Below are 25,898 nucleotides of genomic sequence, written 5' to 3'. Positions count from 1 at the left end.
TCTCCGTCCCACCTTCACTCATCAATGAAAAAGAAAGTAAAACAAAACTCTTGTAATAAATATGTATAGTCAAACAAAACAAATTTCCTCATTGGATAAGTTTAAAAAAACATTAAAACAAAGAAAAGGAAACTATAAACTGATATGTCTAATGAAAACAATACAAAATGTTTCAATGAAATATTTACAGGTAGACTTCAGCAACATAGCACAGACATGTCAGTATGACCACGTTGGATTTATAGCAAGAAGGCATTGTTTGTTAGATATTAGTAAAACTATAAACCTAACTGACCATGTTAATCATAATGGCAAAAATCATGATTTTATGAGATGTAGAAAAGCGTTTGACAAGATACAACACCCATTCCTGTTTGAAAAAGACTAGGAACTAGCACAGGAATAAACGTATTTTCCTTAATTTGATAAGTAGTATTTATCTATAACCAAAGCCAGCATTATATGTAATGATAAACTTATAAGTCTTTGAATCAGATTAAGGGTAAAGTAAGGATGTCCATTATCACGACCACAATTTGATAGAATGTTGGAAATGCTAGCTAGAGCAGTAAGACATGAAAGAGAAACTGAGGCAATAGGCATGGACAGAAGAAACACAGTTACACTTTTTGCATATGATGTAACGGTTTACATAGAAAGCTCGAGAGAGTTAACTGAAGAATTAATTCAAACAACTTCAGCAAATTTACAAGATATAAAATAAACCCACAGAAATCATTAGCATTTCTGCATATTACCAACATAACTCAGGAGGAAGAGGTAAAAAGAGAAATTCTTTTTAAATAACTACAGAATGTGTAAAATACTTGAGAATCTACCTGCTAAGGTCATCACAAGAACTGTATGAATACAACTACAGAACACTTGTAACATTAAGACAAATCTGAATAATTGGAGAATATTCATTGCTCATGAGTAGGCTGAGCCAACATAATAAAAATGACTGCTGCCTAAATTAATTTACTTCTTTGGTGCCATTCAAATCAAACTATCCAAGGATTACTTTATAGAGCTAAGAAAAATAATAAAATTTATCTGAAAGAATAAAAGACTAAAAACCTCAAGGGAAATAGTGATAAAAAGAGGGAAGGAAGCAGGCCTGCAGTACCAGATGTTAAACTATACTACAAAACAGTCATCAAAATTATTTGGTACTTGTTATGAAATAGGCTGATCAGGAAAACATATTAGGTATATAATATATAGAAGCAAATGAGCCCAGTAGCTTAGTATTTGATAAACCCAAAGATCCCAGGTGTTAGGGTAAGAACTTGCTATTTGACAAAAACTTGGGAAAACTGGAAAGCAGTCTAGCAGAAACTAGTGTATAGTTTAAACATCTCATACCGTATACCAAGGTACTAGCCAAATGGGTATGTGTCTTAGACATAAGGGGTAACATCATAAATAGATTTTAAAAGCAAGGAAGAAATGACCTGTAAGATATTTGGAGAGGGGAAGAATTCATGCCCAAACAAAGAACAGAGAGGATCATAGGACAGTTTTGATTGTGCACAAAACCAGTGCAGCTAAAGTTGAAAGAGAAGCAAAAATGGAAAAATATTTACAGCAATTTTCTCTGATAATGGACATAGTTCTAAAAATTAAAGGGAAATATTTCAGATTCACAAGAATAAGTCTCCCAGTTGTCAAGTGGTCAAAGGCTATAAACAGGCAGTTTTCAGAGGAAGAAATCCAAGCTCTCAGAAGTCAAATGAAAAAAATGCCTATATCACTAATAATTAGAGAAATACAGATTAAAACAGCTCTGAGGTTCCACTTCATGTTCCTCAGTTTGGCAAAAGTGACAAAAAAGGAATATGGCAACTGCTGGAAAATATATAGGAAAATAGGCACATTAATGCATCATGTCAGTAGAGCTGTACTTGGTCTAGCCATTCTGGAAAGCAATTGGGAGCTGTGCCCCAAAAGTTAGTAGTTTTCCCTAACCTTTCCCTTCCCTCCCTCCTGAATATATCATACTTCCCCCCTCTTTCCATTCTTTTAAGATCACCAAGACATCAGCAAAACCACTCCCAGGCTTTGCCTAATTAGATTTCATATGACTCCTGGTGATGATAGGATTCAGGTGACATATCATCTCCCCATGTTTGCATGTAAGCAATTACACTTGTCTAGGCCTTTTTCATTGTTCATTTTTGTTTACCTTTTTATTTTTCTCTTAACTCCTGTGTTTGAACTTCAGAGTTTCTACCAAGCATTCATTAGGAATGCTTGAAAGTCCTCTGTTTCATTAAAAGTCAATTTTTAGTCCTGAGTATGATACTCCGTTTTACTGATGTTATTTTTGGCTCTAACCTTAAGTCTTTGGCTTTCTGAAATACTGTATTCCAAGTTCTCCATTCCTTATACTGATGGCTGCTAAATCACGTATGCTTCCAACTGTGGCTCTTTGATATTTAGATTCTTTCTTTTTGGCAACTTGGAGCATTTTTTCTTTGACCCAGAAGCTCTGGATTTTGGCTATGATGTTCCTGGGAATTTTAGTTTGGGAGTTTCTTTCTGGACGTGATTGGTCGATTCTTTCCGTTTCTGCTTTGCTCTCTAAGTTCCAAGAGATATAAGCAGTTTTCTTTTACGAGTTCTTGAAGTAAGATGTCTAGGCTCTTATTTTTGTCCATGGGCTTCAGATAGTTCAATGATTCTTAAATTTTTTTTCTCCTGATGAGGTTCCCAGTTCAGTTGTTTCTGCTGTGAGATTCCTTGCATTTTCTTCTATTTTTTCCAGCCTTTTTGACTTTTAATATTTTTTGATGCCTCATAGAATCATTGGCTTCTTTTTGGTCCATTCTAATTTCAGGAAGTTTGTTGCTTGAGCAAGGATCTGCACCTTTTGTGCCAAGCTGTTCATTCCTTTTTCAGTTTGTTCATCCATAGTTCTTGTTTCCTTTCCATTTTTTTCCTCACATGCTCTCACTTAATTTACAAAAATGCTTTTCATCTCTTTTTTTAAAAACTCTTGCTTTGTCTCTTCCAACAATTACAAGAGAGTTTGTGCCCAAGGTGTATTTTTCTTCTAGGCTTTGCTTTTAGATATTTTGGAGTAATCTTTTCATGGAGGCTTGTCTGGAGCTTCCCTGCCACCATAATAGTTACTTCCTAACTTCAAACTTGATGTTAGGCATGGGCCCTCCACACTTCTGGAGGGAAGGTCTAGGCAGATCCTGTGGCTGCTTTCTTGGAGTATTGAACATTGTAATTTGGGGTGTCCCCAAAGTGGTCTGATCCTGAGCAAAGTCTGATCACTGCCTCTTGATCTGAGCTCTACAAGATCCTGCCCTGGGTTTGGATCTGAGCAGCAGTAGGCTGGACTTTACCCTACCAGCTACCTGGAAAGCTGCCAGTTCAGAGTGATGGAGTTGTCAGCTCCCCTTTGGTCTAGAATTCCCACGAGGGTTATTCTTCTACAGGTGATCACACTGGGCTAGAAGCTGGCACCCCATTCTGGGACCCACATCATTACTACTTCTGTACTCTCTGGTTTAGGATTACCACCCCCTGGGACAGGTTTCCTTCTCAGTCTGCCAAGAATCTGTGACCCAGAATTGGGTAGTGGCTACCAAAAGTGCCAGTTAACACCTGTTCCTGCTTTCTGTATGCAGTGCCCTAATATGGGTCTGGGGTTTCCTCTTGCCTTAGTACACAGTGTCTCCCTAAGAGCTGCAGTATTTCATGCCTGGGGTGCTCTGTACCAGACTTCATCCCCAGTATTCGCAGACCTCTCCATCTTTCTCCCTAGAATGACTTGGAGTGGACAAATGACTCAGTGTTACTTTTCCTAGATTTACCCATCAAGATTCAGTCTGGTGAGTTTTCTAAATTTGTTTGGAGTAATTTGGTTTTTTAGGGGATGGAGCTTGTTATACTGCTTCATGCTACTCTGCCCTCTTGGCTTCCTCCCAGAAACATCTTAAAATTCTACATGTCTAAAACTGAATTCATTAACTTTCCCCAAAAAAGCTATCCTCTTCTGAACTTTCCTGTTACTGCTGAGGATAACACCAGACCTAGATCTCATCCTCAAGTCCTCACTCTCTTTTACTCCCCATATCCAATCTGTTCCTATGTCCTGTTGATTTTACATCAAAACATGTCCTATATCCCTCTCTTCTGACACTGCACCTAATGCTCTAGTACCTGCCCTTATTACCTCATTCCTTTTCTATTGAAATAGCCTACTGGTTGATCTCCCTGCCTCTAGGCTCTCCCCACTCCAGTCCACCTTCCTTCCATTCGTCTCCCAAATTAATCTTCTTAAAAGTGCAGATTTCTCCATGTCAACTTCCTACTCAGTAAATGTCAATGGCTCCCTATAACCCCCGGGATCCAGTATAAAACCCTGTTTGGCATTCAAAGCCCTCCATACCCAGCCCTCTGCTGCCTTTCTACCACGTACTCTGTGATCCAGTGTCACTGGCCTCCTTACTCCTCCTCCCACATGATTTTCTGTCTCCAAACTGCAGGCCTTGTCATTGCCCCCTATGCTTGGAATTCTCTTTCTGGTCATTTCCATTTCCTGGCTTCAAGATCCAGCTGAAACATTGCCTTCTCCAGGAAGTCTTTCTTGATCCCCTTCACTGGGAGGCCTTCCTTCTCTGGAGAATTTCAGATCTACCACGTGTCCAGCTCGTTTGTACACAGTTGTTTCCTCCTTGAGAACAGAAACTACCTTGTGCCTCTATCCGTATCTGAAGTGCTCAGCACACTCCAGGCACAATAGACGGTTAACAAATCCCTACCGGATAACTGACACTGCCTTCTGGTTCCCAGAGATGGAGGCAGTTTCCTTGACATTGTTTTAATATTTCTTGTCTCATGAAATCGTTCTCTTTTCGTTAGCCCATTCTGATTTTCATGGAGTCTTTTGCATGGGTACGGTTGTTCTTCTTGTTCAAACTATTCGTTCTCTAATTCTGTGTTCCATCCAGTTCTTTTCCTCTACTGCTTTTATGTATAAAGAAAGTTGTTTAAGCTTTCAACTTGGCTAACGTGCAACTTTGTTTTGCATTACTAGACATACTTGTAATAGGTTTTGGAGTTTTTTGCTTTCTTACTGGGTTTCGTAAGGAGTGAAGGGAATGTGTGAATTTGGAACCCCCGCAAAAAACAAGAAAAAGTCTTTGTGCATTGAAAAAGTAAGCTCTTGCATCTTCCTTTCTAGGAATTTGTACTCAAGCTGTATTTTTCTTCAAGACTTTGCTTATAGATGTTTTGGAGTCATTTTTTTCTTCTGCGTCTGCTTGACTCACCAATAATTTGTTGTGGTGGGATTCTTCTTTCTGTTTGCTCATTTTTCCAGCTTACTTCTCGATTTCAGTCTTTATGTGAAGTCCAGACTGGGCTATATTTGTGTCCTCTTGGGTCTTGATGCTGCGTTTTGGGGGGTATTATTGTTATTCCAAGGTCTCAGGGGAAGTTCAGGCTGGACCTGCAAGCTTCCAGTGCTCCCAGAGAGGTTTGATCCAAGGTGAAATGAGTGCCTTCCTCACGATCACAGCTCTGCAGGTTCCTGGCCTGGTTTGGGGTCTGAGCAACACAATTGGAGGCTTGCTGCTTACTGGAGTTCCAGTGGACTGCTGCTGGAATCAGCCACTATCACAGGAAAGCTCTGCAATTTAGGATGACAGAACAAAGGGTGCCCTTTGGTCTAGAATTCTTGCCTTGGTTATTATCCTACCAGCTTCAGACTAGGCTTGATGCTGAAACTGAGACCCCTTCCCACCCTCAGCTGCCAGCCCCACTCCCCAGATCAGGGCCACATAGCTTGTTTCTCAAGTTGTTGCTTGCTCAGTGCATAGCCTGGAGCCTGTGACTGCTCCTTGGCCTGTAACACCATCCCTACTAGGTACAAGACCCTTCCTCGCCCACCCTGTATCTGTGACCCAGCACTGGGTAGAGCAGTCAGTTGGCATTTGTTACTGTTCCCTGCACTTGCCCTGGTGTACAGCCACAATCAGTCCCCTGGACTTCAAGGCACTTCCTATGAAACTCTTCATCTTCTCCAGCTATAGGTAAAAGAAGAATGAGGTTTTGGGGTGAATTCGCTTGAATCCCTGTTATTCCTTCCTGCAGGGTTTTAGCCATCAGTCTTCACTCATCTTTAAGATCCTTTCCAGCGTCCGGAATCATCAAATAAACTCAGATTTGGCTCAACTACTGCTACGACTGGATTACAACAAGTATTACACCCAGGCTGGTGGGACTCTGGGCAGGTAGGCACAGGTTAGGTATTCAGCTGACTAGGTTCCTGGAATCATACACTGCACCGGAGGGATCTTCTACTCCAACCCCCTTATTTTACAACGAGGAAATTGACACCTAATGTCTCAGACTGCCCAAAGTCACATAAATAGCAGTACCAGGTACTGAATTCAGCTTCTCTGACTTTATATCCAGTGGGCTGCCCTCTGCCTGTGTCATGCTGCCTCATGTAAAAAGATCAAGCTTTTTTATACTGAACAGTCTCTTCAGTACGATTTTTTCTCCCTTCTTATAGTGTGGGTTTGTGAGCAAGAGGGCATAGTAGGAATCATTTGCTCAGTTTTACCATTTATCTTTCTTCAAACTTTTTCCTAAAGAGAAAAAAAAAGACTTCTTTGGTCTTAGTAATTTTTTCTAAGCCTCCTCCCAGCTGATCTTTTGATGGTAACAGAAGACAGGCTAGGAGCTATCTACGATTCCTTGATTTTGAATGTGAAACTGTCTCACATCTATAGTTTTTTTGCAGGAAAAGTATGTGATGGTGTCTTTTTCTTTTGCAGTTTTGGGGTATGAACCCTGTGGTTGAGATTCAGGAGCTAAGTTGGCAAGATTGCAGTTTCCATCCGTCCAGAGGTGATTCCGTCTGTTGCTGAAGGTTCATGGAAACATTCTCTTCTACTTTTATAACTGAGAAATGCAGTTTAATCCGCTCTCTTGTCATGAAGCCATTAACTTGTACTAAGGATATCATTTGTCACCATTAAAAAAAAAGTTAGCTTCATTATACATCAAAACAGAAGCGAATTTTTTTCTGGCCTTGTAGAAGAGTTTATTAATCCTCCTTCTATGAGTTTGGTGGTAAAGCATGACTTAGTTAATAGTCAAGTGACCGTGACTGAACGTGTACTTCTATTAGAAATACATTCTGAACAATCATTATAATATGACCGGAAAGTCAGATCTGCTTATGGCACACATTTGGAAAGAGGATCGTTTTTGCACATTAGATTTCTAGATGTCATTAGCAAGAAGGGCAACAGGTAAACTTTCTATTGACTTGATAGCTGTTCTTCCTTATTCACAGTTTTTCCACTGTCTTTGAAGAAGCTAAAAGATCTTAATCCATGAATCAAAAAATCAAACAACTTCCAACTATCTCAGCTTCAACTTAATGATTAAGTGGCTGTGTCTGTCAGAGAATTAAGATGTACAGAAGCTGGGGGCGGGGGGGAGGGAAATAGAATAAAGACCCCATGTGAAATTTCAGCTATAAAAGGGCATTAGTAGTTTAAGTCACAAATTCCACACCCAACTATATTAGTGCTACGAAAGCAGAAGCAATTAGCAGTTGTTTTTTTGTTTTTTTCTGGGGGGTGATGGGTGGTATTTCAGAGGTATGGGAGACTCCCCTCCCTCCATCAATGCAGCTCTGCAGCCAGTCTGCAACTCAGGCCTTAGAGGTACCCAGAGCGCCAAGGAGTTAAGTGGAAATAGTCTGTGTGGCAGAGACAGGGCTTGAACCTAGGTCATCAGGAGTGTCGTAACACCATCAAAATAAATATTTATTAAACCCTCACCACGGTACTGGCTTCTCTGTGTAGCAGATTAAAACTAGTCTAATATCCCCTCACTCTTCAAGGCAGTCAGTCACTGAGCAGGGATTTTCCCATTGATGTCTCTTAGAAAGCAGGAGGAAAGGGGAGATATTCAGGTATCTCCTAAAAAAGATGGATGGAGGTGGTCTCTCCTTCTACCACAGACCTCAAAGGGACTACCTTAACTGGTTTTGGTAGTAAGGGCCATGGTTACAGTAATTAAATGTATGCCTTTTTGGAGTTTTGAAAATTTCTAAGTGTTCAGGCAGCTACTTCATTTTATAGGACTTCAGAGCTTTTGACCCGGTCCCAGCCCAATCCTAGACTCTCCGCTAGCTAGCTCCACAGGACAGCTTACCATACTTCAAAGGAAAGCCCTTCAGAGTTCAGTGGGGTCTTAGCATCCCTAAGTTTAGTAATTTCATATTTGAGAAAGTATATGTAACTTACCAGTCCTATACTCACTGGAAAGAAATATTTTTTTTTTCCTCTTTTTTTTTTTTTTATTAAATTTATTTATTTAACTTTTAACATTCATTTTCACAAAATTTTGGGTTACAAATTTTCTCCCCTTTTATCCCCTCCCCCCCCAAACACCAAGCATTCTAATTGCCCCTATGACCAATCTGCTCTCTCTTCTATCATCCCTCTCTGCCCTTGTCTCCATCTTCTCTTTTGTCCTGTAGGGGCAGATAGCTTTCTATACCCCTTTACCTGTTTTTCTTATTTCCTAGTGGCAAGAACATTACTCGACAGTTGATCCTAACACTTTGAGTTCCACCTTCTTTACCTCCCTCCCTCTCCACCCCTTCCCTTTGGAAGGCAAGCAATTCAATATAGGCCAAATCTGTGTAGTTTTGCAAATGACTTCCATAATAGTTGTGCTGTATAGGACTAACTATATTTCCCTCCAACCTATCCTGTCCCCCATTACTTCTATTCTCTTTTGATCCTATCCCTCCCCATGAGTGTCGACCTCGAATTGCACTCTCCTCCTCATGCCCTCCCTTCTATCATCCCCCCCACCCTGCTTGTCCCCTTATCCCCCACTTTCCTGTATTGTGAGATAGGTTTTCCTACCAAAATGAGTGTGCACTTTATTCTTTTCTTTAGTGGAATGTAATGAGAGTAGACTTCATGTTTTTCTCTCACCTCCCCTCTTTATCCCTCCACTAATGAGTCTTTTGATTGCCTCTTTTATGAGAGATAATTTGCCCCATTCAATTTCTCCCTTTCTCTTCCCAATATATTTCTCTCTCACTGCTTGATTTCATTTTGTTTTAAAGATATGATCCCATCCTATTCCATTCACTCTGTGCACTCTGTCTCTGTGTATGTGAGCGTGTGTGCATGTGTAATCCCACCCAGTACCCAGATACTGAAATGTTTCAAGAGTTACAAATATTGTCTTTCCATGTAGGAATGTAAACAGTTCAGCTTTAGTAAGTCCCTTATGACTTCACTTTGCTGTTCACCTTTTCATGGTTCTCTTCATTCTTGTGTTTGAAAGTCAAATTTTCTTTTCAGCTCTGGTCTTTTCATCAAGAATACTTGAAAATCCTCTATTTCATTGAAAGACCAATTTTTCCCCTGAAGTATTATACTCAGTTTTGCTGGGTAGGTGATTCTTGGTTTTAGTCCTAGTTCCTTTGACTTCTGGAATATACTGTTCCATGCCCTTCGATCCCTTAATGTAGAGGCTGCTAGATCTTGTGTTATCCTGATTGTATTTCCACAATACTTGAATTGTTTCTTTCTAGCTGCCTGCAGTATTTTCTCCTTGACCTGGGAACTCTGGAATTTGGTCACAATGTTCCTAGGAGTTTCTCTTTTTGGATCTCTTTCAGGCGGTGTTCTGTGGATTCCTTGGATATTTATTTTGCCCTCTGGTTCTAGAATCTCAGGGCAGTTTTCCTTGATAATTTCATGAAAGATGATGTCTAGGCTCTTCTTTTGATCATGGCTTTCAGGTAGTCCCATAATTTTTAAATTGTCTCTCCTGGATCTATTTTCCAGGTCTGTTGTTTTTCCAATGAGATATTTCACATTATTTTCCATTTTTCCATTCTTCTCTCTTTGTTCTGTGATTTCTTGGTTTTGCATAAAGTCATTAGCCTCCATCTGTGCCATTCTAATTTTGAAAGAACTATTTTCTTCAGTGAGCTTTTGAATCTCCTTTTCCATTTGGCTAATTCTGCTTTTGAAAGCATTCTTCTCCTCATTGGCTTTTTGAACCTCTTTTGCCAATTGAGTTAGGCTAGTTTTCAAGGTGTTAATTTCTTCAACATTTTTTTGGGTCTCCCTTAGCAGGGAGCTGATCTGCTGTTCATGCTTTGACTTCATGTCTCTCATTTCTCTTCCCAGCTTTTCCTCCACCTCTCTAACTTGATTTTCAAAATTCTTTTTGAGCTCTTCCATGGCCTGAGCCCATTGGGTGGGCTGGGACACAGAAGCCTTGATTTCTGTGTCTTTGCCTGATGGTAAACATTGTTCTTCCTCATCAGAAAGGAAGGGAGGAAATGCCTGTTCGCCAAGAAAGTAACCTTCTATAGTCTTATTTCTTTTCCCTTTTCTGGGCATTTTCCCAGCCAGTGACTTGACCTCTGAATATTTTCCTCACACCCACCTCACCTCCTGATCCTCCCAGCCCGTGTTTGTGGTCTGAGATTCAAATGCTGCTTCCAACCTCAGGGCTTTTGGCGGGGGCAGGGCTGCTATTCAGTATGAGATTATGATCTGGTGCTGAGATCGGGGCAGGGCCACCTCTCAGGCTCAGTTCCCTCAGGGGGTTTATGTGCCGACCTTCCGCAATGGATTCAAGCTCCCGCCCGCTTGGGGAGCCCCTGTCTGCAGCCGCCTCTCAGCTTCTACCTCCCGGGGGGGGGCCTGAATTATGGGGGCACCCCACTCCCCTCTCGACCCGCCAAAGAGACTCTCTCACCCACCCCTGTCACCTGTGGGTGGAGGGACTTGTGCGGCCGCTGGAGATCCCGTCCCTGAAGCCTGCTCGGATCTGTTTCTCTCGGTGCCGCAGCCGTGGCCGCAGCAGGTCTGGGCTGGGCTTTGTGTCTGCAGCGCGACGGACCTTTTGCGAGAGGTTTGCAGATCCCTCTGTGGGTGGAGGGACCCGCGTGGCCGCTGGAGATCCTGTCTGTGAAGCCTGCTCGGATCTTTTCCTCTCGGTGCCGCGGCCGCAGCAGGGCTGCACTCAGCTCCCAGTCCCGGTGCCCAGTCCGCAGCGCGAAGGACCTCCCCCTGCGAGAGGTTTGCAGGTCTCTCTGGAACAGAAATCTCCCTCGCTCCAATGTTCCGTGGCCTCTGGGTGCGGAATTCGCCGTGAGTTACTTCCCTGTAGCCATTCTATGGGTTGTGGGTTCAGAGCTATGTGTATGTGCGTCTTTCTACTCCGCCATCTTGGCTCCGCCCCCTGGAAAGAAATATTTTAAGGCAAAGAATATTCTCCACTTATCTTTGGAATGTCTTGGTACAAAATTAACTAGAAAAAACAAAAATGGTCACCACTAAGCCTACTAAATACCAAATAGCAAATCTGAAAGCCCCTCATCCCCCTTATCTGCAAGGCCAGATGCTCCTCTTCCAAAAGGTGATGAGGACTCTCTTCTGCTTAAAAGTCGTACAGTTGGGAGTTCTTGATCATTTTCCTGACATGGACCCCCTCTGGCAGTCTGGTGAAATCTGTAGATCCACTCCTAAGAACTGTTTTCACATTCATGAAATACATAGGATTACAAAGGAAACCAATTATATTGAAATACATTTCTCAAAATACTAAAAACAAGTGGTTCAAGCACCTCTGCCATACAGGTAATGTTCTTTTCTCCTATTCCTTCCTTCCAAAAGAAACTCAGAAAAAAACAAAGGATAAAGAATCAGTTACTACAACCAAAGAGATTCAACATTTATTTTATCATAAAAGTTCAGCAAAGAAAACTATATACAATGATCCATGCATGAAGTCCGGTTACACACAAGACACATTTAAAACCTGGTTAAAACACAGTCTTCACAATAGCAGGGAATGAAATTGATGGGGCCGAGCATCTTCAGTCAGCGACATAATCATGTTTATATTTCGGATGCTGCTTGAATCCAACTCTCTCCCCAGCAATGAGGCACTGGATCACCCACTCTTGTGACACCACGGGCAGCTGTAACGCTTCTGCACACTTCAGCACTGAGGAAGGGCACGAGGGGTCTGTCACCACAACGTCAAATACCCCCAAAGCAACATCTGAAAGAACGAGCAGAAAACAAATGGAAAGAAATACATCACAGCCCTCTGTTATGAGGAAGGACGTGCCCTCTAGCCAGCCCATTCCACTTTGCCCAAACTAGAGACCTGTTCCGTCCATCAAATATCTATTTGAATTAGGACGTTTCAGTAGAAGGATACCATAGTGAGCGTCCCTGAACCCAGAGAATGGTTGTGTCTGGGAAAAGGTTTGGCAAATACATCACTGGAACCAAGCGGAAACTAAGAACAGCCCTGTGCTGGTGTCATGGTGGCTCACCTCACCTCTTCAAGTTGCTTGTCTTCTCTCAGTAGAACACGAGCAAGATCTACCTGTCAGGACAGGAACTTTGACCACAAGGCCCAGTCATTATAAAAGCTAGCCTGCCGTTGGCAAGAGGAACAATGCACTTCTTGGGGAAGCAGGGGCTTCCTAACATCCTTTCAATAGATACCTTTGTTCTGGGCAACTGAGTGGTGCTGCTTCACTGAGGCTGCTCCCCCAGTCATGAGGATCTCAGACCAGAGTTCCAGGAAATTTTGCTGCTGGTCGGATACTAAAAGGACCTTCAGATTATGGAAAGGATTCTCACGGGGGTGCCTACAAAAAAGGGAACAGAATCAAAGATGGAAAAGAGCAAACGCAGGTCTTAATCTTCTTTGGGGGAAAACAAGAGAATCAATAACCCTACATAGAGAGTTCTCCTATATTTGGATGTTTTGAAAAGCAGGCTTCCTGAAGGAGCACGCTCTTGCACATTCACAATTTCTGCAAATAAAGCCTTCAAAACTCTTCTTTTTAGGCCTTAGTGTGGAGATCCTGGTAGGCTTACCCCCTCCACTGCTCTGATTATCTCAAGTCTAACTGGTCCTCTGGTTCAGGGTCACTCCCGAACCTATCCTCCCAGAGGTCAGAAACATTTTTAAATGCTCTAAATTATGCAAATCCTTGTACACATTTCAAAAACCTTAACTTCAGGACTAATTCTCTTGGATCCCATTGGTGAACCAGTTTAGCTCTACACAATCCTTTCTTGAGTCCCTAGGCCCCTTATCCTATCACTGATTGTAAGCTGCCAAGCCTCAGCCTTGGATCGTTCCTGGCACAAGTGCTGCTGAACAAAGGCAGATGAGACCCTTGCCTCCTTGTATTTTATGGGAAAAAACTGAGGTCATTCACCGTAAGGTACGTCTTCTCCTTCCTCACACTCAGATACCTTCTGTTACTGTATGTCCTTCACTCCTATCCCACACGAAGAAGTGGGGCTTAACAAGGCTGATCTCTACACTTGTTCAAGAGATCCCATTCCATCCCATTCCCTCCAAAAGACTGCCCCATTTGTCATTCCTATTTTGTAACATTTCTTTTTGCGAATTTTTTATTTTAAATTTAAATACAAAGTGAGAAAAGAAAAGAAAACCTGCCCTGTATACAGTAGACCGTAAGAGGATTCAATATAAAAATACATTTCCATTTCAAGAAAATCTATAAGATAAACACTACACGTTGTTTTCAAAGTTGCCCAGCTTTGCTTCTTTGTTGGTTTTGTCCTTTTTACTTTATTTTGCCCCTCCCTTTCCTCCCACCCTAGAGGAGGCTACAATGAAGTATGAATCTGGGGACATATACATAGATATCTACAAATATATCCATATATACTTAAGCAAAAATATCTAAGACATACTATGCTTACTTCCTCCCATCATCTGTTCTCTGAAGGTAGATAGCATCTTCCTTCATAGATGAAAGTCTCCATGTTTTTCTACAACAACCAGCTCATCATTTCCTACACCACGGAAAAATTCCAACCCAATCACATCCTATTTGAGAGACTGTCTAGGAAACTATTTTCCCACTTTTCTGCATTCCTTCTATTCTTCACTGCATATGTTTTATCTGTGTAAGAAAGTTTTCATTAAAAATAATTGAAATTATCCTTGTTTACAACAATGCTCTCACATTATAATACAGTCTAAGTCTTGATGCTGCTGAATCTTCCTTGACATATTTTTTCCTGGTTTCTTTGAAGTTTCTGACCTTTTGTTCTTAGAAATGACCTTTGTTGTTGTTTCTAACTCGGTAAAATAATTTTTTAGTAATTTAATTGGGAAGACGCTGAATAGATTAGTTAGGTAAAACTGTCATTTAAAAATTTACATTGGCTTTGCCTACCCATGATCAATAAATAAACATTACTTCAATTATTTAGATCTGAGTCAAGTGTTTCAGGGTCATGTTCATACACTTCCTGTGTCTGTTCTGGCAGGAATGTGTCTAGGTGTTTTAAATGGTCCAAGACAATGTTGAATAACATCATCGACACAGTGTCGCTTTTCTATCTTTTACTTTTGATTAAACCTATTTAACTTTAAGCTGTGTCTTCGATCATGATTACCATCCCTGCTCTTTTTTACATACGAACGTCTACCCCTGTCCTTTATTTTATCTTTGTGTTCATCTCTCATTTTTGTTTCCTGAAAGCAACAAACTCTTTAATTAAAATTTTTAATCTGCTATCCGTTTCCATTCTGTGGGTAAATTTGCCCCATTCACAGTCTAAGCTACAATGATCTGTTGTGCATTTTCCTCCCTATTCTCACCCTATTTATTCTATCCCCCCCCCAGTCCTCCGCTTTACTTCTCCCTGCTACCTTGCCCTCTTATTCCTTAACCTACCCACCCCTCTGAAGTCCTTCCTTTATCCTCTCCCCTTATCCTCTCCCCTCCTGAATTTAGAAGACTTTTATACATACCTACCTACATGTGTTTCCCTCTCTAATCCACTTCTGAGGAGAGTAAGGTTGCAGCACGCCTCCCCACTAGCTTCTTCTGTACAAGTTTTTCCTTTCATGCCCCATCTGTACTAGATAACCGAGCCCTCGTTTGCTTGGATGTTATGTATTATATTTCCCCTTTTCAGTTCCTTTATTGTCCATTTTTTTCCCCATGCAGGACTGTACTTCACTTTGTTGGATAAATTACCCTTGCTTATTACCCCAGCTCTTTCCCGCTACAGGACACAGCAGCTGTCTGATCTTGCGGTATCCTTATTGTAGGTCCACGATATCTGGGTTGTTTTTTTCTTGTTGCTTCCACGATTTCCTCCTTAACCTGGGAGCCCCGAAGCTTGGCCATGATGCTCCTCTAAGTTTACGTCCTGAGCTCTCTTTCAGGGGATGATCAGTGCAATTCTTCTATTTCAACTTTACCTTCTTGTTCTAGAACTTCAGGACAATTTTTCCTTGATAATTTCTTAGAGTATTGTATAAAGATTCCTTTCTTCAGTGTAGTTTTCAGGGTCTGACTATTCTTATATTTCTCTCCTTGATCTGTTCTCCAGATCAGTTGTTTTTCTGATGAGATATTTCACTTTCTCTTCTATTTTTTCATTCTTTTGATCTTGTCTGATGATTTCGTGGTGTTCTAGAACATCATTAGCTTCCCCTTGCCCAATTCTAATTTTCAAGGAATTATTTTCTTCCTTAAGTTTTTGATTCTCCACTTCCAGTTGGTTGGTTTTCTTTTCCTAATTTTCTTGATTTTTTTTTCTTTTTTCTAATTTTTCCTTGATCTCTCTTGATTTTTAAAGTCCTTTTTAAGTTCTTCCAAGAACTCTTTTTGGGGCCATTTGACGTTTCTCATGAAAATAGGAGTGGCTTTTTTAGCTCCATTATCTTCTTCTCAATAGTAACCCAGATCTTCTCTATCCCCATTGTAATCATCTGTGGTTGGGTTCTTTCTCCTTTCTTTACTTATTTCATTCATTTATTGATTGTTTTATTTTATTGTTAGCAGCTGTCAGTGCAATCACGTTCTAGTCCCAAGGTACAGGGAATGCTGCCCCAAGCCTCGGATCTTTCCTACTGTTACATGGGACCCAACCTAGAGCTCTTCTCTCCACTCCTAAGCCACACATGATTTTGCTCCCTCTGGTTCCTCGGGTGGCTGCAAACTACAGCTGTCATTTCTGCCCTGGAACTGAAGCCAGGTATTCTGCTGTCCTGCAAGTGCCCACAGCCAACAGGGTCCCTGCCCCTTGCTACTGCAGTCACTAGGTGTGTGCTAGCTCCTCCTCCCTGCAGCCAGTCTGGGACACATCTGGTCAGCACAGCTGTGCTTGGTGTCCCTTGGCAGTGGAAAGTCCTTCAATCTTCTATTCAGCTTTCAGACACCCTCACCTCCCACCTCATCTCCCCAACACTGTTCTGGAGATGAAAGTTTCTGAAGCTGGGGCTGCCTATCAACCTAGCTGCCCCAGGGCTTGTTTGTTCACTCTGTGGGATTGGCTTGGAGGTGTCTGCACTTCATTCAGATAGAAACTCAGGCCCCTGGAGTTTGGGTCTTTCCTGGAATCTTCTCAAACTGTGTTAGGCAACAACTGCTTTACCCCTTTATTTCTGCTGCTCTTAAGCAAGGTCTTTCTTTTGTGGAGAAAATGTGGAGAGCTGAAAGTTTTCTAACCTACATGACTATCTTCCCAGAATCCTCTCTTTATAACTTATTTTTCATATTTCATTGCCTCCTCGTTTCCTTTCTACTGCCTAGAGAAACATAGACAACGTATCTCCTCCATCCTGAAAAAAACAGCACTTGATCCTTCCATGCCTTAAATCATCCTGTATCTCTTCTGCCCTGTAAGACTAAACCTGAAAAAGCCATCTGTAACAAGCGCCTTTCTCTCCTCTCACTCTCTTCTTAACGCCTTGCAACCTGGCTTCCAGCTTCATCAATCTACTGAAATTGCTCTCTCCAAAGTCACCAACGATCTCTTAATTGCCAAAACCAACGGGCTTTCTCAGTCCTCATTCCCTTCGACCAAACCAGAGCCTTTGATACTTTCTTCTCTCCAGGTCTTTTAGACGTTACTGTCTCCTGGTTCTCCTACTTATTAGACAGCTCGGTTTCAGTGTTCATGCCCTCTAATTACAGGTGTCACACAGGGTTGTGTCCTGAGCCCTGTTCCTTTCTCCCTCTATCCTACTTCACTTGGTAATCTCATAGTTCCCATGAATTTAATTCTCTTCTCTGTGTTGATTTTCAAATTTACCTGTCCCAACTTCTCCTGATGTTCAATCTCTCATTTCCAACTTCTTTTCAGACATCTCAAACTAAACACATCTAAAAATCACTCATCTCTCCCCCTAAACATTCTCCCCCACCCCATTTCCCTATTTCTGTCAAATGTAACACCATCCTCTTAGTCCCTCGGGCTCATAATGTAGGAGTTGTTCTGGACTCTTTACTATCTCTCATTCCCATATCCAATCTGTGGCCAAGGCCTGTTGATTTTACCTTTGCAACATCTCTCAAATATGTCCCCTTCTCTCCTCAGACAGGCCACACCCTGGTACAGGCCCACCTGCTTCCGATCTCTTCCTGCTCCTGTCCACCCTCCAGCCACCAAAATCATTTTCTTGAAGTGCAGGTCTGACCATGTCAGCCCTCCACTACTCAATACACTCCAATGGCTCCCTATTGCCTCCAGGATCAAATATAAAATATAAATATAAAATTCTGCTTGTTTTTAAAATCTCATTTTCTACAGAAAGACTTTCCCAACCCCTCTTAATTCTAGTGCCTTCCTTCTTTTAATTATTTCCTGTTTATTCTGTATTCAACTTACTTGTACATAACTATCTGCATCTCTCCCATTAGACTGTAAGGTCCTAGAGGGCTGGGATTGTCTTTTTTATCCCTAGTACTTAGCACAACACCCAGCACGTAATATGCACTTAATAAATGCTTACTGAGTGAGAAGCCTTTCTCACCCAAAGCTTATCACTGCACACAGTACTGCCCTGCCCAGGTTCTCACTTGCACATTTGCTACAATGCTACTGAATTCAAAATGGACTTCAGAATCCTTACCATTCCAGGATCCTCTGTTCCTGAAGACTGTACCCAGCTGGCAGCAAGTAATTTCGATAGTTCTGGAGCTGGTTGGCATGGCAGCTGTCGTGGACCCAGACATGAGACACACAAGGGATCCCACTGGCAAGGCACAAGAAGTACTTGCGGGTCCGACAGTGCTGATCCGCAATCAGAAGACACTGATAGGCCACATCACACTGAGAAGGAAGAAATTCAGCAGATACACTCAGTGATTTTGTTCTAAGATGATCCCTGAAAGGTATTCCCAACAAATTGAGAGGGGAACTGAGACGAAGCCCTCCAGACAGTACCATGTGCCTTAGCCCGTCCAGGTGCCAAAAAAGCTTCTTATTTCCCTTTAATGCAACTCACCAAACCTCCAGAATGCCCTAATGCCCCTGCAGAAATTCGCAAATAATGCCAGTCTACAGGCCAAAAATCAGAAATGTGAAGTGCAAATTTCTTTCCAATTCCAATCCCCATCTTTTCTGTTCCTAGCAACAGTATTCTCCCCATGCTAAGCCTCAACTTTATGCCCTACTTACCCCAGCATCTGATGTACAGCAACTTCATGTAGCTACAAAAGAGGAAATGCTCACCTGGGCTTCATTGAAGTCTTCAAGAATGTAGCCAGCTCCTGCTCGAAGCTGGGACTCTGTATACTGCTTGTTGTAAGGGGGAGCTTCCAAAAATTCTACATCAAGTGAGAAGAACCAGTAAAATCCAGTTATTGCCAGAAACTTCTCATTTGTGATCTCCTATTTTATACTTGGCTTCCTACTACCCATTCTCCCACTCCCCAGCTGTCTCCAAAGCCAGTTCAAGGGTCTCCCCATGGATCAAAAGAGTTCTTGAAAGGTGGAAAAGGCTGCCAGAAGAAAGGGTGGTGGGACAGTTGAGGAATGGAGATAGGACAATAAAGGTGGAAAGAATATCGAGAATCTTCCCAGTCAGGACTGCATCTAGACCATGGCTGCTTACAGGGATTGAAATCCCCCAACTTCCCAGGATAGTCTGTTCCAATGTTTAATAACCCTTACCATCAGGAAGTTCTTCCTTATGTCTAACCTAAATCTCTCCTGCTGCAAACTAGCCCATTTCCTCTAGTTCTGTCCTCTGTGGAGATGAAGAACAACTGATGAGTACTCTCTTTACATAGACCTTCACACATCCCCCTCATTCACACTTTCCCCCCACCCACACTAACACTTAATGTGCCCAAAACGCTGGAGGCAGAGGCCGGGCAGGGGGAGCAGTACAGGAGTGCTGGAGGACAAAAAGGGAGACATCCCAATGTAATTTATGGATTATCCGGAAAAACTGTCTCAATTTTTGTTGAAAAATTTTTCTAGAATGTATTATTAGCCAACGCCTTAGTAGAGGATAATAAAAGAAAACCTGTTATTTGATAAATCAGATATTATATTTAGATGAAATCTGAATATTAATGATTACCATATAATCTTAAAGTTGCTGTAGAAGGTGGCAGTCACGGATACCAGGTTCTATCCTGAAAGCTTTAGGGGTGTTGTTTTTAAACAAATCCTCAATCAATTTTTTTTTCTTTTGGGTCACTTACTCCTCTCCAATGTAAATGGAATATAGAAATTACAAATGAGAGAGAAAATTCTGGTTAAGGCTTCTAGCCGACTGGATTCAGATTAATTTGTTTTAATGTTAAAAAAAAAAAAAAAAAAAACCCAATCCAGTGCATGGTTTTCTATTTCAACCCTCCACCCTCCCCATCAAAAATTTCCAGAAATAATCACCTTACTCTATAATATTAGCTCATATTTATATATAATGCCTTTAAGTTTATAAAGTACCTTCCCCACAGCAACTATTGTGAGGTGCACAGTGAAATGTTAGCTTCGTCTTAGAGAAGAAAGGAAGGCACAAATGTTAAGCTACTTGCCTAAGGTCACACAACTAATAAACAGGAGAGCTAAAAACTGAACCTGGGAGATATCCTCCAGTCCACTATTCTAGGTCAAATATAAAACAGCACTCCAGGAGAAAATCAGAGCTGCAGGTCCCTGCTTCCGGTACCACCTCACACACTCAATGAACTCCTGAGCCAGTCATTTACATCTAATGCCTCAACCTATTGATGTTTTCCACCAAGTTTCTGTTTGCTCTTCCTCTAATTATTCCTCTTTTGTGCAGACTTTAGCTACTCTATATCTCTCTTAAAATAAATACCAAAACTGGACATCTACAAAGGTCTGACCCGACACCACAAGAATACAATGCAGCGTCATTATGTTGACTTAATAGTCCGTGATGATGAGTCACATTCACCTTCTAGTACATTAGTAATTTCATTTCAATTGTTTTTTGTTATAGGACTGCTAGTTTTGTGCCTATTTAGGTTTTAACCTCCAACTGTATTGTCTTATATATTCTCTAATTTATCCCAGTTACTACGGATTCAACGTCTGTATTTGGAGATACAATTTTCCCTACCTGATGGGACAGAACCAAAAACTGAATGGATTCCTAACAGTCCTAGAACCAACCACTTTAACCCGTCATCCCATATAAATCCCCAGGATGACCTCATGCTCCTTCCCTTCTCAGAGTCCAGTTACTTGGGAATCAATGCTGTTACATGATTATAGTGCATGAAAATGAGGACGATGAAATGGGGATTTTTATCATCAAAATTCTTAAGGGTGAGAAGCAGAAGGCTGGGAGAAAGAGAAGCAAGAAAGGAGAAAGAATATGAATGAGAACAAGATCTGGCAACATTAGGAAGGTAAAGAAAAATGAGGCCCCAAATATCAATGTCCCCTTTTCAGAACACAAATTACCTATACAATCAAATCCAAATATATAATCAGCTTAGAAGCCAGTTAACAAGCTATATATTTTTGGATTCCAATGAGTTCAAGAGGAAGCCTTTCTATTACACCTCAATTCTCTTTAGTGGGAAAAGCTCATCCACTTCCTGTCCCTTCCATGCCCCTATTCATTCTCCAAGTTATAAAACACACCACCAGTAACAAAAAATGAAGCACAATTGCTTCTCTTTTCTGCTAAAGTGATTCCCTGTAGCCTTCCAAGATGTCTCCTGCAAATCCTGCCCTCCTTTACATTTTTCCCATTTCTCTGAATACTTGGCACTTATCAGAAAATCCAAATTTTGGCTAACATTCAACTAATATTAACATTGTACAGGGAGGTTTGGCTAATGTTAAAAATTCAGCAAAAATAAATAGCTTGTTCATTAACTGGGGTTAGAGACACAACCCTGAAGAGCTACTATGGCTGCTGATCACTAATGGTGATACTACCGCCAAATACAGTTTGCTCTTCCAAGACTTAATGTCAGCCAGAAATCCGTAGCTAGTGTTCAAATATCACATTAGAGAAAAGTCTGAGCCTTAGCCATAATGGGTAGATTGATGTGTTTTTGTCAGCCATTCTTATTTAAATTCATACTTTCCTTTTTTCCCTCTTAAGAGTCTTAAGACTCAAGACTTTCTGAAGGCAGAGAACAAGTCTTTCTCATAACTCCCCATGATGTTATTAACATAATTGTACGTTTAGTTTGCAGTCAAATGGATGAAAAATGTCTAGAAATTGCTTGTTGACAGTCCTTGACAGAAGACCTGCTATCGCCACATACCCCCCCTTCCAAAGTCCCCTGAAAGCCAGTTGCCTTTCTCCCCCTCCCACCAGTTCTGCTACAGCCTTTTCCTTAAAACTTGGATAGGAAAGACGTCGGCTACTTAGAGGAGGCGTGTTTGCTTTCCTCCGTCCTTAGTTCAGGGTCGATTTCCACTTGTTTTAGAGCTTCTCTACTTGACAAAGGGCACCAAGCACAGGCTTACTAAACAAGTGGAGCAACTAGAATAAATATGAGGGAAATGGGAAGCTATGTCAGAAACCCACAAATTTCCATGGGAAATGAGGACAGTGGTCTCACCCTCCTCTTCCTCACTGCTCCCAGTAGGACCATCTGGCAATTTAGATCGGTTGGCTAGCTTATCGTTGGCTGTGGCCATGGTGAGGAGAAAAGCATAGCCCAGAAACAAAGTCTTGTTGTGGGGTAACGGTCCCCTCTGGTCTTCCAAAGCTAATGGCTCTCCAGCATTGTCTCCACCTTCGCATGGACTCACAAATTCTCCTACTCCCACGGTACCTGGTTAAGAACAAAAACAACATTATTACAGAGAACTCTCACGTTGTACCAGAGCCAAGGAACCTAAGAATATAGCATTCTACACACAGTAGGCACATATAAATGTTCGTTAAATTAAATGAATCCTACCTGCCTGAGTACAAAGTAGTATACAACATTCCACTCTATTTTGTTTACTTCTGAGATGACAACTATGTTACATGAGGAAAAAACAAAAACAACTATGTAGAGTAAACATAAATGAAAATTTTATTTTTTTAACTTAAATAAAAATCATAATAAAATCAATGACACGGTGATATGCATAAAATGAAAAATCTTTCAATACACAAAAATAATTAGAATTTTTACACATCCAAACCAAACGTTTACGGGACTAGCTAGGAGAGGACTCATGGTCATTAGAACTCCCCCCTGGTCAGTGTCTGTTCTGTTACTGTTTCCAGTACCTGGGAAGGAGGTGAACCTGTTAGCTAAGGGTTTATGACACATCCAGATTTGTTTGATCCTCTTTGTTCAATTTTCCAGGAATAAAAGAAAATGGGGATTTGTGTCAGGAAAATTGACTGTAAGGCTCATATAAAGACGAAGATGACAGGTAACATTTTCCCCAGATAAAAGAACGAGCTAGAAAGAAGCTTGCATCTAGGGACATTTTGACACCCAGATGATGAAGATACAACCAACAAGTCTGAACACAAAAACAGCTGCCCTTTTAATAAAACTTAACACTGCAATTTAATCAAACTACTTTCCTACATCCCAGCACCAAAGGAATAAGAATTCATTAAAGTTGAAGAGACTGGAGAAGCCACTGGAACATGGAACACAGGTTAGTAAAAGTCATGCAAAGTGCCACAATGAAGCAGTGCTGGACAGTCGCTGGACATCGTGAGACAATGAGTTCCCAGGTTCTGAGGGCAAATGAGACACCAAGAAGCACATGTACCATGGATAAGTGACAACCACAAACTTCACCTGCCTCTAAATTTTGCCCCCATCAGCCCTGATTCTTTTCCCAGGCCCCCCACCCCCCAACTACCCCCATCACAAAAATTATCATTTAAATGTTTCAGATATTATTGCCATTCCCTCTTTACCTTACTCTGCCAAGAATATTGTGGTGAGGGGGTAGAAAGGAGTGATTAACTCCTCAATGAGCTGGAGTGCCCTAAAACAGGAGGCTATATGAAAGCATCTTACGCCCTGCCTAGCTGAATATGTACACAGCTCATTACCAGGAGAACAAAAGGCCACATAATTAACACTACTTTGTTTTTCACAATACTTTATTATCTTTTGCCAAGAAGACTACCATTTGCATGTCATGAAGGTATCTGAAGGAAGAGCATTTACATTGTGGCAGACTTGCTGCCTCGCTTGGCAGGGGATCAATCTTCCTCAGGGCATATCAGTTTCCTCTTCCCAGAGAGAGGCCCCATAGAGACTCGGGGACTTTCGAGAGCTTTACGAGGAGGAGTGGCAGTGGCACTGCTGCTGGAGGTAGTGGGGGTGCCTGGGGAGTTGAGGTTACTTCGTCGTTTTCGCTTACGCTCCACCAAATTATCTATAACCAAGTAAGACAGAAAGTAATTAGTTCTCACAATATAAGGCCCCGAATCCTTCCCTCACACTTCCCACTGCACTATAAAACATATTCTAAGACCATTCCATATTTTGTTTCACACTTCTATGGCTGAAGATTTGTTTTACTTCTTGCTGAGCTGAGGAGGGTTGACTGAAGATTTGCTTTATCTCTGCTGGGCTGAGGCAAGAAGCCTAAGGATTTACTACAAGGTGGGGCAGGCATCCTTCAGTGGCCAGACTTTCCATGTGCTTCAGTGCAGCCCAAGAGAAATACAGAAAAACTCCACCTGGCCTCAGCACATGCCAGATACCACCACTAGGATTCTATCTCATCAACAGGTAAGCTACCAGTACCTGAGGCCCCAGTACACAAAGCTAGTGACCAGGCCTCTGGCCCCTAGCACAAGAAGCTTGGGACAGTGTGGCCTGTACTCTAGCAGGAAAGCTCAACTTTAAAAACTACTAAACAGGCTCCAAAAATGATCAAGAAGCAAAAACAAACACTGATAACAGAAAGTGACAACGGTGACAGGGAAGATCAAAACACAAACTCAGAGGAAAGCAAAATTGTCAATAAACCTACATCCAGAAAACCTCAAAGGGGGCATTCCCTTTGGTCTCAATTGGTCTCAAGCCCAAAATACCTTCTTGGGAGAGTTTAAGAAGGATTTAAAAAGTCAAATAAAAGAGGTAGAAGAAAAAACTGGGAAAAGAAATTAGAAGTATTCAAGAGAGAGTCAACAGTTTGAAAAAGGACAAAAATTGACCGAAGAAAACAATTTCTTAGAAAGTAGAACTGGCCAAATGGAAAAAGGTACAAAAAGCTAACTGAAGAAAATAATTCCTTAAAAATTAAAGTTGGGCAAGTGGTAGGAAATGATTCTATGAGACATCAAGAATCAATCACATAAAAGCAAGAGAATGAAAAGATAGAAGAAAATGTAAAATACCTCATGCGAAAAACAACTGATCTGGAAAATAGATCCAGAAAAGATAATTTAAGAATTATTGAAATACCAGAAAGCCCTGATCATAACAAAAAAAAAGCCTGGACAGCATCTTTCAAGAAATTATCAAGGAAAACTGCTTTGATGCCTAGAATCAGAGGGTAATACAGACATTGAAAGACTCACCTACTGAAAGAAACCCCAAAATGAGAACGCCAAGGAATATTGTAGCCAAGTTCCAGAATTATCAGATCAAGGAGAAAATACTGCAAGCAGCCAGAAAGAAATCATTTAAATATCACGGAACCACAGCCAGGATTACACAAGACTTGGCAGCTTCTACATTAAAGGATCAGAGGGCTTGAAATAGGATATTTTGGAAGGCAGAGGAGCTTTGATTACAACAAAGAATCAACTACCCAGCAAAACTGAGCATAATCTTTCAGGGGAAAAGACAGACCTTCAATGAAATAGGGGACTGTCAATTATTCCTGATGAAAAGAAAAAAAACCAGAGCTGTACAGAAAATTCAATCTTTAACTACAAGACTTAAGAGAAGCATAACAAGGTAAACAGGAAAGAAAAAAAGTGCTATTCATTAAGGTTAAACTGTTTATATCCCTACGTGGGAAAGTGACACTTGTAACTCCTGACAGATGCATCTTTATCAGGATAGTTAGAAGAGGCACACATAGATTAGAGCATGTGGGTAGAAGCTGACTTTGATGTGATGATAAAAAAAATTAAGGGGTGAAACTTGTACTTGGAGAAGAGGAAAGGGGGAGGTAGGACAGAATAAGTTACATCACAAGAAGAGGCATAAAGACTTATTACAGCAGAGAGAAGTGTGAGGGAGGCCCCAAGGGGGGCAAATATCATTTGAACTTTAATCTCACTGGATTAACAGAGAATAAGATATACATACAGCTGGTTTTAGAAATCTAGCTTACCCTATGGGAAGTAAGAGGAAAAAGTGGAAAGAAAAGGGAGGGAGCTGATACAAAGGAGAGAGCAGATTGAGGAAAGTGATGGTCAGAAGCATAGCAGGTCAGAAGGGAAAGGGTGAAAGGTGAGAGAAAAGTGCAAACAAGGGGGAAAATAGGATGGACAGAAAGAGGCACAGTTGGTCATCAGAACTGTGAATGTGAATAGGATGAACTCTCCCATAAAACGGAAGAAGACAGCAGAGTGGATCAAAAACTATAATCCTACAATGTTGTTTATAAGCAGAGAGACACACACAGAGCAAAAGTAAA

General features: G+C 41.3%; 1 protein-coding gene and 1 pseudogene across 15 annotated transcripts in view; one reads left to right on the top strand and one right to left on the bottom strand.

Moving 5' to 3' along the window:
* LOC140513827 (gamma-tubulin complex component 4-like) overlaps positions 1-7,819 on the top strand; it is a 28,708-nt pseudogene extending 20,889 nt beyond the window's left edge.
* Positions 7,820-11,732: 3,913 nt separating this feature from the next.
* Positions 11,733-25,898, bottom strand: part of LOC140513766 (TP53-binding protein 1-like) — a 130,630-nt gene continuing 116,464 nt past the window's right edge. For 5 of the 15 annotated variants that reach the window (XM_072623704.1, XM_072623707.1, XM_072623705.1 and 2 more), the window contains 5 exons: positions 21,893-22,108; positions 18,561-18,655; positions 17,959-18,158; positions 12,546-12,691; positions 11,733-12,090 (listed from right to left, as the gene is read on the bottom strand). In XM_072623704.1, the coding sequence (XP_072479805.1) occupies positions 11,903-12,090; positions 12,546-12,691; positions 17,959-18,158; positions 18,561-18,655; positions 21,893-22,108 (845 nt within the window). In that variant the 3' untranslated portion in view covers positions 11,733-11,902. Of the gene's footprint in view, positions 12,692-17,958; positions 18,159-18,180; positions 19,078-21,892; positions 22,109-23,379; positions 23,676-25,898 lie in introns of those variants that run through there. The other 10 variants (XM_072623711.1, XM_072623712.1, XR_011970316.1 and 7 more) reach the window with 9 other exon arrangements.

The sequence above is a fragment of the Notamacropus eugenii genome, chromosome 7 (genome assembly GCF_028372415.1).
Source record: "Notamacropus eugenii isolate mMacEug1 chromosome 7, mMacEug1.pri_v2, whole genome shotgun sequence".
Lineage (NCBI taxonomy): Eukaryota > Metazoa > Chordata > Mammalia > Diprotodontia > Macropodidae > Notamacropus > Notamacropus eugenii.
This window is presented reverse-complemented; position numbering and strand designations above follow the sequence as displayed.